Here is a 19,830-nt window from a genome sequence, read left to right on the forward strand (position 1 = left end):
TTTTTTTTTTTTTTTTTTTTTTGAAGGGGTTCACTAAAGGGGTTAACTAGTGGGACCGTTTTATAGGGCTGGTTGTTACAGACAGCGATACTAAATATGTGTATTTTTATTGTTTTTGTTTTTTTATTTCCAAAACAAAAGAATTAGGGATTTTTTTTTATTATTATTTATTTAGGATTTTTTAATAATCATTTTTACACTTGTTTTTTTTTTTTTTTTTATTATATTGTCCCAGTGTGGGACAATATAATAAAGTGTCAGATCGCTGATCTGACAGGCACTGCACAGGCTTTCTCAGTGCCTGCTCTCAGCAGGCACTGAAGAAGCCGCTTCCCTGTAGGCCCCCCACGGCTATATTAGAGGAGACCCTCGGAGCAGCCCAGCACATCGGTCTCAGGAGCCCCCTCCCTGCGCGATTCTTCCCTAATCCCCCGGTACACTGTGATCATGTTTGATCGCAGTGTGCCAGGGGTTAATGTGCTGGGGGCAGTCCGTGACCGCCCCTGACACATAGTGCCCGATGTTGGCTTTGATAATCAGCTGACATCCGGCCGCGATCAGCGGCGCCCCCCCCCCCGGGAGCGCCGCTGATCGCTATGACATACTATCCCGTCCCCGGTCATACGGGCCCGGGTACCATGGACGGGGTAGTACGTCAGATGTCAGAAAGGGATTAAATTACCGCATTTATTTACAGCGCGGGAGCGGCAGGTGAATATTCCCATCCGCTGCTCCTGCTGTCACTGTTATTAGCAGTAGCAGGGGTACGCTGATGAGAGTAATAGTCCCAACAGCTGCCGCTTGATTTCTCTTTTATTACTTAAATGTAACTATCATCATTCTCCTCTGCTTGCGCCGATCGCCAACAGAGCAGGGGAGAATGATGACAGCCATGTTCAGCACCCATCGCGAGGGAACAGCGCTTACTGTATCGCTTCTTCCTCGGCGCCGATGCGTGTCACATGGATGATATACATGTGTGTTATACGTATGCAAGTGTGCTGGATGTTTTGTGGCCCGTGCTGACATTAAAAAACGGACATGTCAACGTGTTTTGCCCATGGACACACGGTCCGTGGAAACACAATGACATGTGAACAGACCCATTCACTTGAATAGGCAAATAGCGCTCTGTTTCTTCCAAATCTCTCCGCATGGTTAAGTAGCACATGTTCAGTAGAAAATGTGGGACAAATATTGTTGCCATTTTTACCCACTTCTTGAGTGAAAATGTAAAATCTTTGACTAAAACAAAATTTAGGTGTGCAAAAATGTAGTTATTTTGTCCTCATTGCCCAATGGTATAAAATACTGTGACACACTCATGGTGTCATTATGATCACCGCACCCCTAGATGAATTCATTGAGAGGTGTAGTTCGTAAAATGGGGTCAGTTATGGGGGAGTTCTGCTGTTTTGGCATCTCATGGGCTCTCCCAGTGGGTCATGGCCTCTGCAAACCAGAACAGTAAAGTCTGGTGCTCCTTGTCTTCTGAGCTCTGCCATGTGCCCAAACAGTGGTTTACCCCCACATATGGGGTATCAGCATACTCAGGACAAATTACACTATAACTTTTGGGGTCCAATTTCTTCTGTTACCCTTGAGAAAATGAAAAATTAGGGGCGAAAATATGATTTTTGTGGAAAAAATATGATTTTTTATTTTTATGGCTCTACATTCTAAACTTCTGTGAAGCACTTGGGGGTTGAAAGTGCTCACCACTAAGTTCCATAGGGGGTTTAGTTTCCAAAATGGTGTCACTTGTGGGTGGTTTCCACTGTTTAGGGATATCAGAGGCTCTCCAATCGAGACATGGCGTCCGATCTTAATTCCAGCCAATTTTGCGTTGAAAAAGTCAAACGGCGCTCCTTCCTTTCCGAGCTCTGCCATGTGCCCAAACAGTGGTTTACCCCCACATATGGGGTGCAAGCATACTCAGGACAAATTGCACAACAACTTTTGGGGTCCATTTTCTCTTGTTACCTTTTAGAAAATAAAAAAAATTGGATCTGAAGTAATTTTTTGTGAAAAAAAGTTAATCATTCATTATTTTTAAAACAGTCCAAAAATTCCTGTGAAGCACCTGAATGGTTAATAATTGTGGGTTTGAGCACCTTCAGGGGTGCAGTTTTTAGAATGATGCCACTTTTGGATATTTTTTTTATCATATAGACCCCTTAAAGTGACTTCAAATGTGATGTGGTCCCTAAAAAAAATGATGTTGTAAAAATGATAAACCGCTGTTTAACTTTTAACCCTTATAAACTTCCTAACAAAAAAAAAAAATGTTTCCAAAATTGTGCTGATGTGGACATGTGGGAAATGTTAATTATTAAGTATTTTGTGTGACATACAGTGCCTTGCGAAAGTATTCGGCTCCCTGGAACTTTTTCAGCCTTTTCCCAGATATCATGCTTCAAACATAAAGATAGCAAATGTAAATTTTTGGTGAAGAATCAACAACAAGTGGGACACAATTGTGAAGTTGAACGAAATTTATTGTTTATTGTTATTCAGCCCCTTTAACGTAATACTTTGTTGCACCACCATTTGCTGCGATTACAGCTGCAAGTCGCTTGGGGTATGTCTCTATCAGTTTTGTACGTCGAGAAACTGAAATGCTTGCCCATTCTTCCTTGGCAAACAGCTCGATGTCAGAATCACCGGGATCCATGGAAGCGTTCCAGAGTTATTGCCTCATAAAGGGACAGTGGTCAGAATTGTAAAAATTGGCCCGGTCATTAACGTGTAAACCACCGTTAAACGGACTGCATTAACGCAGTGTGACCCCAGCCTTAGAAGCCACCGTCTTCAGCTCTTCCCGGCACCACTCCAGTCCCAACCCACCATCTTGTGACTGCAGAAGTCAGAGCTAATGGTTTCAAGCTCTCAATTCAAGCCTATGAGACCCTCATTCTGTCTGTCACATGTGTTTGCATTAAAGAGCTTGAAAAGGGTTCCATACAATCCTAGCAGATCTTGCATCTTTACTGAGCAGTTATAAGCCCAGCAGAACTTGCGATTTAAGGAATCCATAAGATGCTAATCAAATTTGGGGAAAAAATCATCAAAGCTAGCAAAATCAAAATTACAAAAATGTGATAATCTCTAGTACTCCCGGTAGCCTACTACTGTTAAAGAGAAGGTAGAGTTGGTGCAAGTTGTTGTTAGGGACAGCGGAACGCACTAAATATAAAATAATAGAAAGTGCGTTCACTGCCCGGGGTCCACCGTGCAGAGGTGTTAAACTGCTGCTATATAATGGCAGACGCACAATATGGCGGTATATCGCACACGGGTTGAACGTCACCCGGTGTGCACTGGGCGTACTCTGCTATATTCACAGAGTTGCCTTAAGGCATAAACATAAATGCCGAGCCTGTTGACCTCACAGGTCTCAGTGGTGTGCACGCACGGTATATGGTCACAGGACTCGGGCCCAAGACACCGGGTCGGTGTCCGTCTAGACCTACCGTGCGTGCGGCGTCGCTACCGCGGACGCCCACAAGTGCTGCCGACCGCAGCGCGCAACTGACTCAGCCGCTATACGACAATGCCCAGGAGGGGCGCACTGTCAGACGCTAGCTCTGTGGAGATGAGCACTGTGGCTTGTAGCATGCCACTGACTGGCGCTGACTCTAAGGCTAAGTCCCTATCCACATACGTAATATCAGAGGGAGGGGATCTTAATGAGTCATTCGCAGGTTCATGCATCCATCATCATTCACATAGTAGCAATTAGAGACTACACTAGCGCATGGCTGAGCGGCCATGCGGACCTTTTATAGCCGTGCGGGACCTTCCAGATCTCTGGGATGGACCAATCAGATCAGGAGAAGGACCTGAGCACGTGACTCCCGATCTCCAATTGGAGATCGTCTCGTGAGCATGCCCAGTAGCGTGACGAGAGGACTTAGCCACTGGAGTGGCTTGCTGCAGGGCAGCCTGCGCTGCTATTGCTGACCCAGAGGTGACAGTAACAACCAGTCCTACAGAGCTGGTCTGAGCAGAGCGCCTGCGACGCCGAGATTGCTGTGCAGGCTCCTGAGCGGTCGGAGAAGAATGGGAGACCGCAGGATGCAAGGCTCTGGATTCCCGCTGTGCAGCTGCAGGAACCCGACAGCTAACATTATCCCCCCTCCCCTCTGAGCCTTGGCACGCTCAAACACTGCGATCAGGAGCGGGGCATGGATGTTCTCCACTGGCTCCCAGATCCAGGCCTCCGGACCATGACCCTTCCAGTCCACCAAATAAAATTTTTTGCCACACACAATCCTGCGTCCCACAATGGCGTTGACCTCAAACACATCCGAGGACAGGTCTGATGTCCTGGCAGATGACTCGGAAAACTGAGCCATGTGAACAGGCTGGAGAAGGGACACGTGGAAGACGTCAGAGATGGCCAAGTGTGGTGGAAGAGCCAGGCGGTAGACCACTGAGCTGATGCACTCGAGGACCTTCAAGGGACCAATGTATCATGAAGCGGACTTGGAGGACTCGGCCCGCAGCTTGATATTACACGCAGAGAGCCACACCAAGTCGCCAGGGGCAAAAGTTGGAGCGGGAAGCCGATGTGTGTCGGCTGAAGCTCTCATTCTCTCTTTAGAGGCTCGAATAGCATCCTGGGTGCGATCCAAAATGTCGCGAGCCTCCACTGCACAGTCTGCCACCCTGGAATCAGTGGAAGACACTGGCATTGGGACAGGGACGCGCGGATGCTGGCCGTAATTGAGAAGAAACGGCGTCTGACCAGTGGAATCAGCCACTGCGTTATTCAGGGCAAATTCAGCCCACGGTAGTAAGGATGCCCAATCATCCTGCCTGGCAGAGACAAAATGTCGCAGGTATGTAACCAGAGTTTGATTGGCTCTCTCAACCAACCCGTTCGTCTTGGGATGATATGCGGAGGACAAATTGAGCTCGATACTGAGTAGACTGCAGAGCTCCCTCCAAAATCGAGATGAAAACTGGGGACCCCGGTCACTGCCTATTTTGTCTGGCATACCGTGCAAACGAAATATGTGCTGTATGAACAGTGCGGCGAGACCACGAGCGGAAGGCAGCCGCTCGAGTGGCACCAGATGCACCATTTTAGAGAAATGATCGGTGACCACCCAGATGACCGTGCTGCCACCAGATTTGGCAGGCCGCCCACAAAGTCCATGCCGACCACAAAGTCCATACAGTAACCCAGCCGGCCTCTGCCTAGAGGACCTGTTCGGAGCACAAGAGACGCCTGCTTGAATGTACTCTTTAGTGTCCCGAGCTATGTGCGGCCACCAATAAGACCTTGTCAGGAGTTCTGTGGTCCGCTTAATGCCAAAGTGACCACCCACCCTGGACTCGTGTGCCCATGCGAGGACCTCCGGCCGCAGGCGTGGAGAACAAAGGTCTTGCCCAGCGGAACTGCCTCAAGAGCGACCGGAGCCACGGTCCTCAGGCTCTCCGTGGGGACAATTAGCTGAGGCTCAGCCTCCTCTTCCTCCGCTGAGACCACCGAGCGAGAAAGAGCATCCGCACGGACGTTCTTCTCTCCAGACAGGTAATGCAAGGTGAAGTGGAAGCGGGAGAAGAAGAGTGACCACCTAGCTTGACGAGAGTTCAAGCGCTGGGTCGTTTGCAAATAGACCAGGTTTTTATGGTCAGTGTACACCTGTAAGGGAAACCGGGCTCCCTCCAGGAGATGTCTCCACTCAGAAAAGGCCAATTTCATGGCCAGCAACTCCCTGTCCCCGATGGAGTAGTTTCTCTCCGCTGGTGAGAAGGTCTTTGAGAAGAAGAAGCAGGGATGCTTCCGACCTTGAGCATCCTTCTGGAAAAGGACTGCTCCTGCACCAACGGATGAGGCATTTACCTCTAGGATAAAGGGTTTATCCACATCGGGACGGTGGAGGATGGGAGCACCAGCAAAATGGGTTTTCAGGGACGAAAAGGCCGTGGAGACCTGCTCTGACCAAACCTTTGGATTGGCTCCTTTCTTGGTGAGAGCGACCAAAGGAGCTACCAGTGTGGAGAAGTGGGAAATGAACTGGCGGTAATAGTTAACGAACCCCAAAAAGCGCTGCACCGCTTTTAGAGAATGGGGCTCCTGCCAGTCCATTACCACTTGCAATTTGGCAGGATCCATAGCCAACCCCTGGGCCGAGATGATATAGCCCAGGAACGGCAAGGACTCCTGCTCAAACTAGCACTTCTCCAGCTTGGCAAAGAGAGAATTCGCCCTCAAACGGTCGAAGACCTTGCAGACGTCTCTCCGGTGAGAGGCCACATCTGGAGAAAAGATGAGGATGTCATCCAGAGAGACCACCACCGAAGTAGAGAGCATATCGCGAAAGACGTCATTTACGAAGTCCTGGAAGACAGCAGACGCATTACAGAGGCCGAAGGGCATGACCAGATACTCATAGTGGCCATCCCTGGTTTTAAAGGCTGTCTTCCGTTTGTCTCCTTCGCATATGCGGATCAGGTTGTACGCCCCTGTAGATGTAATTTTGTAAAGATCCGGGCCCCTCGCAACCTGTCAAACAACTCAGAGATCAAAGGAAGAGGGTATTTGTTTTTTACGGCAATGGCGTTGAGACCTCTATAGTGAATGCAGGGGCGCAACTCCCCACTCTTCTTCTGCACGAAGAAGAGCCCTGCACCAGCCGGCGACACAGATTTTCCGATAAACCCTCTTGCCAGCTTCTCCCGGATATATTGTGACATGGCCTCTGTCTCCGGAAGAGATAGAGGGTACACGCGGCCTCTAGGAGGCTCCGCGTCTGGCAATAGGTCTATCGGGCAATCGTAAGGACGGTGCGGCGGAAGCGTCTCCGCTGATTTTTTTGGAGAAGACGTCCACGTACTGCCGGTAGTGTCCAGGGAGCGCGGAAAGATCCGCGGGCACCTCCGTGGATGCTACTTGAACACTGCCCCTCATGCACCTTCCCTCACAGTCCTTGCTCCAACCCAGTATACTCCCCGAAGACCAATCTATATAAGGGAAATGGTAATGGAGCCACGGAAGTCCGAGAAGTACCTGGTCGATGCCATCTGGCAAAATGAACAGGGACAATGTCTCGTGGTGAGAGGGTGAGATTGAGAAACCAAGTGTCATGATACCAGTGCTGGTGGACCGGCACTTCTGGGGTTAATGGTTTGATCTCAGTGCAGACTCTCACCTGCACACCTGGGACTTATTATGGTGGCCTCTCATTGGTTCTGGGAAAGCTTCTTATTGCCCCAGGAAGCTCCCATCCCCCGTCAGTTATACTGTCGCCCTTGGCATTGTGTGGTGACCCCTGAGTGTGTTTGTGCTGTGTTCTGGTTGCTTGATACTCTGTGTACGACTCGGTCTGTTCTCTGGATATTGCTTGTTGGATTCTGCTTGGTACCTTCTATGTCTGTTTGGTTTTGACCCCTGCTTGGCCCCGACTAACCGTTCTGTCTCGCTCCTGGTACTTTACTGCTATCTCTGTGTATGACCTCCGTTTTGCCTGACTCTGAGTATTTCTGTATAGTGTCCTGCCATTTCTGAAAGTAGGACGCTAAGCCCCGCCCCCTTGCAGTGACATGACCGTAGGTCCTTCACTGCTTGCTAAACTTCAGAGTCCACAGGTCCTGTGTGTGATGGTGGGATATGCTATATGGATATCATTTTGTGTATATTGCTATTTCACTGATGTGCATAGTGTTAATCTTGATGCCTTGTATGTCTGCAGCCTGACTTTTATCTATGACTCTTGATGACCCCCTGTAGTGTCATAATCCCCCAGGCACCTTTTGACAAGTCTGGGAGGCCTGAAAAACCGCCCCAACCGGTTTGACTCTCACTGGACATAATGAGGGGGCTGGGGAGGACAGGGGCTGGGCAAGTCAGTTGCTGTGTGCAGAGCATGGTGTGAAGACAGGACTTCAGAGAGAAAGAAGAATATATGGAACATGTTATCACTGTCAGCTGGATTTTGGACTCTCATCTCCCTGGACATGTTATACTGTTACTGAACTGCATTCAGATTCTGGACTATCTATCTTTTGTGGAGTGGACTGAATATGGACCTTTCATATTTTTGCCTAAATAAATGTCTTGGAATTGTTCACTCTCCTCTTGCTCTGTTGATTGTGTGATACCAGAGAAGGACCCCGTGACAACTGGTTGGCAGCGGTGGGATCAACAGAGCGTAACCCAATGGAGAACCACCCACAGAGTGAGTACAGAAATTGGACTATATCCAGTTTACAGGAGAGAGCCAGAGACCTGGGCCTGAACTTCCAGGGACTGACTAAAGAGGCCTTAATTGACCTACTGGTGGGTGCTAGTCAGACCACCTACTCCCATATGTCTGAAGGACGAGCACTGGAGACAGGGATCCCCACCCCCAAAAGCCAGTGGGTGGTGTTTTACGAAGAAGAGATGGCGGTTCTGGGCCCCGGAGTCTCTCAGGAGTATAAGGAAGAAGCTGTCCGCCGGGCACAACGGAGACAAGAAGCAATGGAGCTTGAAAGAGGGAGTAATGCAATGTGGAGTGTAACCCCAACGATCCGGGAGCCTGTACGGATCACCCGGACAGAGTTTAAGCCATTTGATGAGGCTTCTGGAGATGTGGAGGGGTTCTTCAAGGACTTTGAGCAGCAGTGTGCTGTGATGGAGGTGCCCCACTCTAGCTGGATGCGTTTGTTAGTGGGGCTCCTGAACGGAAGCATGGCGGAGGCTTACCGAACCATTGATGCACAGCGGAATTGGGATTATAACCTTGTAAAGCGGACTATCCTGGATTACCATGCTATCACCCCAGACTCGTATAGGGCCAAGTTCCGAGACCTCCCATGCACCACAGGGGGATCGTTTAAGATGTATGCACATAAGATGTCCGAGGCATGTCGGAGATGGCTGGAAGCAGAAAACGCCTTTACTGTGGAAGATGTTATATAGGCGTTCCTTATAGAACAATTTCTTGCCAAGTGCCCCGCAGAGGTACGGGAATGGGTCCGGGAGCGCACGCCGTGTACCGTGGATAGAGCTGCAGCCCTGGCCGATGAAGCCCTTACTATCCGGCCGCAATGGAGGAGGCTTCTGGACAATGAACCACGGCCTGCTCCCGCGCCCCGTCCCCCTCAGATTATATCTGCCCTTCCACCTAGTCGCATGCCGCTGACTATCACGCCTCCCAATCCTGGGCCCCAACAGTTCCGACCACGACCTGGGGGTATCACAGAGAGGAGATGTTATGTGTGTGGGCAACCTGGACATTTGCAGTTTGGATGTCCCTCAAGGATTCGGAGGGAGCCCACGCAGCCCCACCTCGTCCAGTGCATCTGGTGCACTCCATCCCGCCTGAGGAAGAGCTACCACCATCCCCACCAGAGTGGACCACCGACCACGGCACCATAGATACTCCTCCTGGAGTGTACGGACTTCAGCCTCTGTCCTTTGGCTACCCACAGCAACGGCAACGCCACCTGCAGGATGTCTTAATTGATGGATACAAAGTGTCAGGATTTAGAGACATGGGGGCATTTCTGACTATCGCTGACACCCGTGTGGTTCGACCCGAGGCAATTCACCAGGGTGCAGGAATTCCCATTGTCTTGGCGGGGGGTGTCCACAAATATATACAGCGAGCTTTGGTGCGTTTGGATTATGGTTTTGGAGAAAAACTGTGCTTGATTGGAGTTATGGGAGGACTTCCTGCAGATATCCTCCTTGGGAACGACATTGGGGAGTTACAGTGTCATTTTGTGGGAGCAGTCACCCGACTACAGGCCCTTCAAGCACCACAACATCCGGACCCCACTGAGGAGCAATCTGTTTGGCCAGAAGGTCCGTGGGCCTCTCACTCTTCTGAAAGAACAATTGGAGGGAGAAATCGCAGACATTGGAATGCCCATCATTCTCTACGTTCTAGAGTTTAGAGTTCAGAGATCGTCTCGCCCAGTGAGTGGCTAAGGATCAACTGCAAATGGCCCAGTCCAGTCAAGAAACCTGATATGACCGTAACGCCAGGACCCGTGAATTTATAGAAGGACATCAAGTGCGTATAATTATTGCAACCCCTGCCACTGTACAAGGAACTATAAACGAGTGAGCAATGTGGACTATAGTGAGCAGGCCAGAGGTCTGTGTAGACCTCATAGCGTGCTCACTTATTATGAGGGGGGAGAGGTTGTGATGGTGGGATATGCTATATGGATATCATTTTGTGTATATTGCTATTTCACTGATTTGCATAGTGTTAATCTTGATGCCTTGTATGTCTGCAGCCTGACTTTTATCTATGACTCTTGATGACCCCCTGTAGTGTCATAATCCCCCAGGCACCTTTTGTCACGTCTGGGAGGCATGAAAAACCGCCCCAACCGATTTGACTCTCCCTGGACATAATGAGGGGGCTGGGGAGGACAAGGGCTGGGCAAGTCAGTTGCTGAGTGCAGAGCATGGTGTGAAGACAGGACTTCGGAGAGAAAGAAGAATATATGGAACATGTTATCACTGTCAGCTGGATTTTGGACTCTCATCTCCCTGGACATGTTATACTGTTACTGAACTGCATTCAGATTCTGGACTATCTATCTTTTGTGGGGTGGACTGAATATGGACCTTTCATATTTTTGCCTAAATAAATGTCTTGGAATTGTTCACTCTCCTCTTGCTCTGTTGATTGTGTGATACCAGAGAAGGACCCCGTGACACTGTGTATCTGTACTTTCCGTCTGTACCTGACCCCGGGCCCCCCTACAGTGCGGGTGAGTCCCTGCTCAGCAGAGGCTGCACGCCGGCGCTGGCAGGATCCTGACATTATAACTGACCGTTAAGTTTTTGGGGTTTTTTTGTGCAGAGAGTTATGGATCCCATACAGTCTCTGGCTGACCAGATGAAAAATCTGAGTCAGATGTTTCAGTGTTTATCTCTTGAGCAGCAAGCTCTGGCTCCTTCTCAGCAGCAGATTTCTGAGACAGTGTGAGGGGCTTTATCTGCTGGGTCTCCGGGGGCTGGGGCGAGGGATGCTGTTCTGGTGTCCCCGGAACCACCTGTTAAACTGCCTGACTTTTTTTCTGGGAACAAAAAGGAGTTCAGGGTCTTCATGGAGGGGTGCAAACTTTTTTTAGTTTGAGTCCACGTTCATCTGGGGATGAAAACCAGAAGGTAGGGGTCATTATGTCTTTATTAAGAGGGTCCCCACAAGCTGGGCTTTCTCCCTTCCTCCCACTGCCCCATGCTTGAAGGACTTCGAAGATGTATTCTCTGAAAGCGAGGCCGAAACGTTACCGCCACATAGACCCTTTGACTGCGCTATCGAGCTGGTCTCGGGGGCTAAATTACCTAAAGCCCGTCTGTTTAATGTATCCGGCCCTGAGCGCTTGGCTATGAAGGAGTACATTGCTGAATGTCTGCGCAAGGGACACATATGTCCTTCAGTCTCACCTGTGGCGGCAGGTTTCTTTTTTGTAAAAAAAAAAGATGGCGGGTTACGTCCCTGTCTCGATTTTTGGGAGCTTAATCAGATTACTGTACGGAATACGTACCCCTTTCCGTTGATTCCCGATTTGTGTAACCAACTATCAGGGGCAAAGTGGTTTTCTAAACTGGATCTTCGGGGGGCATATAATTTGATAAGGATCCGGGAGGGGGATGAATGGAAAACTGCATTCCTCACGTCCGAGGGACTGTTTGAAAATTTAGTCATGCCATTTGGTCTTACCAATGCCCCCGCCATATTTCAGAATTTCATCAACGTGGTATTCTCGGATCTCATTGGTCGTTTTGTCGTTATCTACATAGATGATATTTTGATATACTCCTCCGACAGGCATTCTCATTTGGAACATGTACGAACTGTTCTCCAAAGACTGAGAGAAAATCATCTGTATGCCAAATTGGAGAAATGTGTATTTTGTGTTCAAGAATTGTCTTTTTTGGGATTAATTGTATCCTGTGAGGGTTTTTGCATGGACCCCAAGAAGGTGCAGGCCATTGCGGATTGGGTGCAACCCCAAGATCTGAAGGGTCTTCAGCGCTTCTTGGGGTTCGCTAATTATTACCGCAAATTTATCTGGGGGTTTTCGCAGGTGGTCAAACCTCTCACGGATCTAACATGCAAAGGTGCGGATGTGAGAAATTGGTCCTCGCTCGCAAAAGAGGCCTTTGCGACCCTAAAAAAATGTTTTATGTCTGCTCCTGTGTTGGTACAGCCAGATCCGTCCAAACCATTTGTGGTGGAGGTGGATGCCTCCGAGGTGGGGGTGGGGGCAGTGTTGTCCCAAGGGCCTGCCACTCTTACCAACCTCAGGCCATGTGCTTTCTTTTCCAGGAAGTTCTCTACTGCTGAAAGAAATTATGATGTAGGCAATAGAGAGCTTCTTGCGGCCAAGTTGGCGTTTGAGGAGTGGAGGCACTTTTTGGAGGGGGCCAGTCACCCGGTTACTGTGATCACTGATCACAAAAATTTGTCAAACATTGAGTCTGCTAAAAGACTAACGCCCAGACAGACCCGTTGGTCGCTTTTTTTTTCTCGTTTCCAGTTTACTATTACATTCCATCCAGGGTTAAAGAATGTCAAGGCTGACGCCTTATCTCGTAGTTTTCATCCTGTGTCTGCCCCTGAGCCACCGTCCTCCATTCTGCACCCTGGGGTGGTGGTGGCAGGGATCTTGTCTGAATTGGAATGGGAAATTGAGGGGGCCCAGTCGCTGGCTCCTGCGGCCAAGCCAGGGGGCAAGTTGTTTGTCCCAGAGCAACTTTGCCTTAAACTCTTGCAAGAGTTCCACGAATCCAAGCTGTGTGCTCACCCTGGTATATCAGCCACGCGACTGGCGGTGGCTAGGATCTTCTGGTGGCCTACCCTTGGTTCTGATATAAAGAAATTAATTTCTGGTTGTGGGGTCTGCGCTCGTTCTAAAAGCCCTCATAGCCGGCCGGTGGGGGAGCTGATGCCCTTGGCAGTTCCCAAAAGACCATGGACCCACCTGTCCATGGATTTTATTACCAATCTTCCCTCTTCCAGGGGTAATACGGTGGTATGGGTAGTGGTGGACAGATTTTCAAAGCAGGCTCATTTTATACCCCTGTCCGCATTACATTCTGCTGAGACCTTATAAAGATTGTTTGTGCAGCATGTGGTCCGCTTGCATGGGGTACCCCTGAATGTGGTGTCTGATCGTGGTGTGCAGTTTGTGGCTAAGTTTTGGCGTGCTTTCTGCAAAAAATTAGGGATATCTCTGTCCTTTTCGTCTGCATACCATCCCGAGAGTAATGGTCAGACGGAACGCACTAATCAGTCTCTGGAACAGATCCTCAGGTGTCTGACTTCTGCTAGACAGAATGACTGGTGTGATATACTGCCGTTGGCTGAATTTGCCTTCAATAGTCGGGTGAGTCAATCCACTGGTATGTCCCCTTTCTTGATCAACTATGGGTTCAGTCCTCATTTTGGTGAGTTTTCTCATCTGGATTTGGGGTATCCAGGGGCTGAGAACTCTGTTCGGCGGTTAAAAGATACATGGGCAGAAGTCCAGCGGCGTATATCTAGGTCTCAAGGCAGGTATAAGTTTTTCGCGGACAGGAAACGAACACTTGGTCCCAGGTTTCAGGTTGGAGAGAAAGTTTGGCTCTCCACGCGAAACATTAAGTTAAAGATTCCGTCAGCCAAGTTGGGCCCCAAATTCATTGGCCCGTACAAGATTGTGGAAAAAATCAATCCAGTGGCGTATAGGCTGTGCCTTCCACCCTCTTTCAAGATCCCTAACGTCTTCCATAGATCTCTACTGAAGCCTTTTGAAGCAGTCCGGGGAGAATCCGAGCCCGCTGCTCCTCCGGTTTCGGTTGAGGGACATGTGGAATATGACATTGGTCACATCGTAGATTCCAGGTTGGTACGGCAGTCAGTACAGTACCTAGTTGATTGGAAGGGGTATGGGCCGGAGGACAGGTCCTGGGTGCCGGCCAGGTTGATGCATGCGGATCGCCTGGTTCGGGCTTTCCATGCTAGGTACCCGGGCAAGCCTGGGATCTCAGTGCAGACTCTCACGTGCACACCTGGGACTTATTATGGTGGCCTCTCATTGGTTCTGGGAAAGCTTCTTATTGCCCCAGGAAGTTCCCATCCCCCGTCAGTTATACTTTCGCCCTTGGCATTGTGTGGTGACCCCGAGTGTGTTTGTGCTGTGTTCTGGTTGCTTGATACTCTGTGTACGACTCGGTCTGTTCTCTGGATATTGCTTGTTGGATTCTGCTTGGGACCTTCTATGTCTGTTTGGTTTTGACCCCTGCTTGGCCCCGACTATCCGTTCTGTCTCGCCCCTGGTACTTTACTGCTATCTCTGTGTATGACCTCCGTATTGCCTGACTCTGAGTATTTCTGTATAGTGTCCTGTCATCTCTGAAAGCAGGAAGCTAAGCCCCGCCCCCTTGCAGTCACATGACCGTAGGTCCTTCACTGCTTGCTAAACTTCAGCGTCCACAGGTCCTGTGTATCTGTACTTTCCGGCTGTACCTGACCCCGGGTCCCCCTACAGTGTGGGTGAGTTCCTGCTCAGCGGAGGCTGCATGCCGGCGCTGGCAGGATCCTGACACCAAGAGGTGCTGTCTGGTGTGTAACTTGGGATGGTAAAGGCGCACCGTCAACCACCCTGATAGTCAAGAGACGAGGCAGTAGTACCAGCGGAATAGCGTGCTTTTGGGCAAAGGATGAGGACATGAAGTTTCCTTCTGCCCCGGAGTCCACCGTGACCTCTACCTCCCAGGTGGAAGCACCGCTATCTAATGTCCCTCGGAATACTGGTTTGGGGGAAAAGGTCTTCATATTAGTTAAACCTCCACCTACGACCACTGGACGTGATCGTTTTTTCGAACGCAGAGGACACGTGCTAGCCGAGTGACCAAACTGCCGGCACTGGTAACAGCGTGCGAAGCTTCGCACCGGACATGGCTTGGGGCCGGCGCAAGGCACCTCAATAGGTTCAGAAGGTGTAAGCTCCTGAGTGGGAAATCTTAGTGGCTCAGAGAAGGTGGGAGCCAAATTAACCCTTCGTCTGGATTGTGCACGTTACAGCCCGCACTCTGTAAACCAGAGATCAATGCGGGCGGAGATGGCAATCAACTCCTCCAAACTTGTGGGGACCTCTCTGGTTGCTACAGCATCTTTGACATGCTCCGCTAACCCTCTCCAAAACACAGGAACGAGTGCTTTATCAGGCCACTCCAGTTCGGAAGCCAATGTCCTGGATCGGACGGCATAATGGCTGACCGAGAGACCCCTGTGTTAGGGCCAATAATTGGAGAGAGGTGTCGTGCGTGATCCGTGGTCCCAAAAAGACCTGCTTCAGAGCCGTGAGGAACTGAGCAGCACCCTGAACCACGGAGTCATCACGCTCCCACAATGGCGTAGCCCACTCTAACGCCCTGCTGATAGGAGAGAAACAATAAACCCCACCTTTGCCCACTCTCTGGGAAATCGCGAGGCCAGTAACTCCAGCTGGATAGAGCACTGGCTCACGAAACCCCTGCAGGCGGTGCTGTCATCGGAAAACTTATCGGGCAACGGGAGGCGGGTTATTGTCGGCATAGGCGTGTGTGTGGACACGCGTGAGACAGCCTCTGCGAATGCCTGAGCAGCGGCCACTGTAGCATTCGCAGCTGAGGTGGAGCTCTCAATAGCTGCCAACCTGCTCTCCAGTTGCCGAATGTACCGCTGTAGCTGCTGCAGGTCCGCCATTACTAGCCAGACCCTGGCGCTAGTGTAATGTTAGGGACGGCGGAACGCACTAAATATAAAATAATAAAGTACGTTCGCCGCCCGGGGTCAACCGTGCAGAGGTGTTAAACTGCTGCTATATAATGGCAGACGCACAATATGGCGGTATATCGCACACGGGTTGAACGTCACCCAGTGTGCCCTGGGCATACTCTGCTATATTCACAGAGTCGCCTTAAGGCATAAACATAAATGCCGAGCCTGTTGACCTCACAGGTCTCAGCGGTGTGCACGCACGGTATATGGTTGCAGGACTCGGGTCCAAGACACAGGGTCGGTGTCCGTCTAGACCTACCGTGCGTGCGGCGTCGCTACCGCGGACGCCCACAAGTGCTGCTGACCGCAGCGTGGCAACTGACTCAGCCGCTATACGACAATGCCCAGGAGGGGCGCACTGTCGGACGCTAGCTCTGTGGAGATGAGCACTGTGGCTTGTAGCATCTGACTGGCGCTGACTCTAAGGCTAAGTCCCTATCCACACAAGTAATATCAGAGGGAGGGGATCTTAATGAGTCATTCGCATGTTCATGCATCCATCATCATTCACACAGTAGCAATTAGAGACTACACTAGCGCATGGCCGAGCGGCCATGCGGACCTTTTATAGCCATGCGGGACCTTCCAGATCTCTTAGATGGACCAATAAGATCAGGAGAAGGACCTGAGCATGTGACTCCCGATCTCCAATGGGAGATCGTCTCGTGAGCATGCCCGGTAGCGTGACGAGAGGACTTAGCCACTGGAGTGGCTTGCTGCAGGGCAGCCTGCGCTGCTATTGCTGACCCAGAGGTGGCAGCAACAACCAGTCCCACAGAGCTGGTCTGATCAGAGCGCCTGCGACGCCGAGATTGCTGTGCAGGCAACTGAGCGGTAGGAGAAGAATGGAAGACCGCAGGATGCAAGGCTCTGGATTCCCGCTGTGCAGCTGCAGGAACCCGACGCCTAACAGTTGGTTCACCCGATCCAGGACGTGGGTAGTCTGTGGCCACTGGATAGGAGCCCTGAGCATCGGCTGTTACCTGACAACATCTTTTGATTATTCGACCTGGCATTATGTCATATGTTTGTCATGCCGCAATGATGACATCGTGCCATGTCTGCTAATCAAAAGAAGATGCCATCAGAGGTGATTCAACAGATTACCCACATTACAGAGGGACCGCATCCTGCAAATCAATTCGCACCAACTTTATCACTGGGGAATGTTAAATTCACCAAAATGTTTTTCCATTAAATAAGTTATGTAGCCACATGCCAATAACTTGTTGTCTTATATTTCTGAAAATGGCTTGGTTCAATTCCTAATGCTAGGGCCAAACAGTAAAGTGTCAAAAATGTTATGAAGGATATGAGGCCTTATTGAGACGTTAGTGATTTTTCATGTATGAGAAAAAAGGTCCAAGTGTCTTCAGTATTTTACATCTGATTTTCAAGTGATGCCATTCATGCGCTGTCCATGACCTATAGATCTGCATGATTGATTTTTATCTGTGATGTCAATAAAAATGGACATGACTTCCTGATTCTGGACTTAGACATGTGAACGGTCTTAGATTATAATGGGCTTGTTTTCAAAACCACAATTAGAACATGCAGGTGGAAATAGGGTGTCTGCTTGAGGCCTAATGTGAAGGCAACCCTTATGATAACTGTAGGGTTCTCAACTCACTCAGCTGCGGTTGAGGTAGGCACAGGAAGCAGTGTCGAAATGTCCAAGCATTATTATTAGAACTACATAAACCGCCCTGGATAGAAAAACAAACAAACAGCCTTTTCCGGCACAAAGTGAAAAGCATAATGAAAAATAAATAATCCATATAGTACTGCGAGTCCACCCGCTCAGGTCAGTGTCTTTAGCAACACACACTGGAGGTCTCCACACCTCCAGCCACAGACACCGAATGAGAGACTCGGTCTCCATTTTATCTGCCAAACTACGCCCCTCAGGTTGGGATATGTGATCGGTCATTCCCACCCATCTCTTATGACCGCTCGTAAAACCCAGCCCTGGAATGCTGGAGCATACTTCCGAGTTCACATCACCGCAGCTAATAGCCGCGATGACACATATCTCCCCTCGAAGACTCATCCGGCAGCCATCTTATATAACATAAAGGTTACAGAAGATTAAAATATTCTGGTTTGGCCTGAGCAGTACCACAAATACAATAACTATTATCTTGTAATTGAAATATAGCAAAATGAAAAATAATAGAAAGAATATAGAAATAAACTTACGCTAAAGCATTCTGGTTTGGAGAAGCAGAGGGTGAAGACTCTTGAGATCTTTGTGAAGCACAGCTTATCTCAGATAGTTCTTTAATATGATTTAGCCCATGAACTGGAGAAGGAGTCACATTACAAGATGTCCTGTCCACAGGAATACTTTGGGAATGTCTAGGAACTCTGCTAAATTCTGACTCAGATCTTTCTTGACAGTAGAAGAATTTAGTTGCCTGGTGCTCTTTGTACTTTTCCCATTTAGGAGGTGGTGGGCGAGGAGGCTTTTGTTTTTTTAATCGAGTAGATGAATTTTTTTCTTCTAGTTTGGTTGTAGGAAACTCAGTCTTGTCACGTAACGCCAGATATTCAAGGTCAAGATGACTTACGGAGTAAGATCGATTTCGTGGTGGCTCTAAGTGCCCACCCTGAAAAAATGCACAATCTTTAGGCCTGATGAGATTTTCACAGGAAAGATCATATGAAGATGTTGCCTTGTAACATGCAGACCATTCTTGACTGTTCTCCTCGCAGCATTGTTTTGTTAAGCCAGAGTGCTGGATGCCGGGTGGAAAATGACATAAGTCACTGTAAGATAAATTATGATAATAAATATTCTAATGCAATTTTTCCATGGATCTTTAACAGAACAAGTGTATTTCTAGTTTTAACAGATTTTAAAGAATCACTCCTCCTGCAATCAAAGTTTTAATCTTCTTATTATATTGCAATCATCATATTATATAGCAATGTGTACTTACAATAGCCTATTTTGCCTTTCTACCCAGCTAATTCTTATCTTTTCTCTGTAGAAACAGGAAGTGTTTTATGACTCATACCCGGTAAATTGGCCTCCTGTTTCCACCTAGAGCTTAGAAGGATTTAGATTGTCGGTTATTAATCCCGTGATGTCATAAACCTAATAGAAAAGAAGAATTAGCAGGGTAGAAACGTAAAATGCGCAACTGTAAGTGCACAGTGCTGTATAATATTATGACTGCAATGGGAGGATGAGGAGAGGGAGGAGGGGTAGGGGGATGGGAGGAGGAGAAGGAGGATGAGGAGACAGAGGAGGGGTGGGATAGGATGAGGAGAAGGAACAGGAGAGGGAGGAGTAGGGGGATAGGAGGAAGAGAGGGAGGAGGGGTAGGGGGATAGGAGGAAGAGACGGAGGAGGGATAAGGGGATAGGAGAGGGAGGATGGGTAGGGGATAGGAGGAGGAGGGGTAGGGGGATAGGAGGAGGAGGAGTAGGGGGAGGATGAATGCTTCTTTAACAGGCTTTATACATCTGTCTCACCATGACTTCAAAACAAAGTCTTCACAAACTTGGCCTGCTCTACACAATCAGTGATCTGGTCAGTATTTTACATCACCATTTGTAAGGCAAAATCAGTAAAGGGACCTACAGTAAAACACAGAAGAGATGAAAATCTGTGCTCTATCCCCTGAACCCCCGAAGGTGGTTTGCACGTTCATGACCGGGCCAATTTTTACAATTCTGACCACTGTTCCTTTATTAGGTAAAAACTCTGGAATGCTTCCATGGATCCCGGTGATTCTGACATTGTTTTTTTTTTACCGTGACATATTGTACTTCACGATAGAGGTAAAATTTAATTGATATAACTTGCGTTTATTTGTGACAAAAACGGAAATTCATCGAAAAATTTGAAAATTTCACAATTTTCCAACTTTGAATTTACACGCCCTTAAATCACAGAGATATGGCACAAAAAATACTTAATAATTAACATTTCCCACATGTCTACTTTACATCAGCACAATTTTGGAGCCAAAATTTATTTTTGTTAGGAACTTATAAGGGTTAAAAGTTGACCAGCGATTTCTTATTTTTACATCACCATTTTATTTTTAGG

General features: G+C 48.8%; 1 protein-coding gene across 1 annotated transcript in view; it reads right to left on the minus strand.

Moving 5' to 3' along the window:
• Positions 1–19,830, minus strand: part of LOC141052677 (protein Shroom4-like) — a 170,668-nt gene that overhangs the window by 86,115 nt on the left and 64,723 nt on the right. The window contains exon 4 of the mRNA XM_073549926.1: positions 17,970–18,539. Coding sequence (XP_073406027.1) covers positions 17,970–18,539 — 570 coding nt within the window. The remainder of the gene's footprint in view (positions 1–17,969; positions 18,540–19,830) is intronic.

Source organism: Dendrobates tinctorius, unplaced genomic scaffold (genome assembly GCF_039654945.1).
Source record: "Dendrobates tinctorius isolate UK_male_01 unplaced genomic scaffold, ASM3965494v1 ptg000162l, whole genome shotgun sequence".
NCBI lineage: Eukaryota > Metazoa > Chordata > Amphibia > Anura > Dendrobatidae > Dendrobates > Dendrobates tinctorius.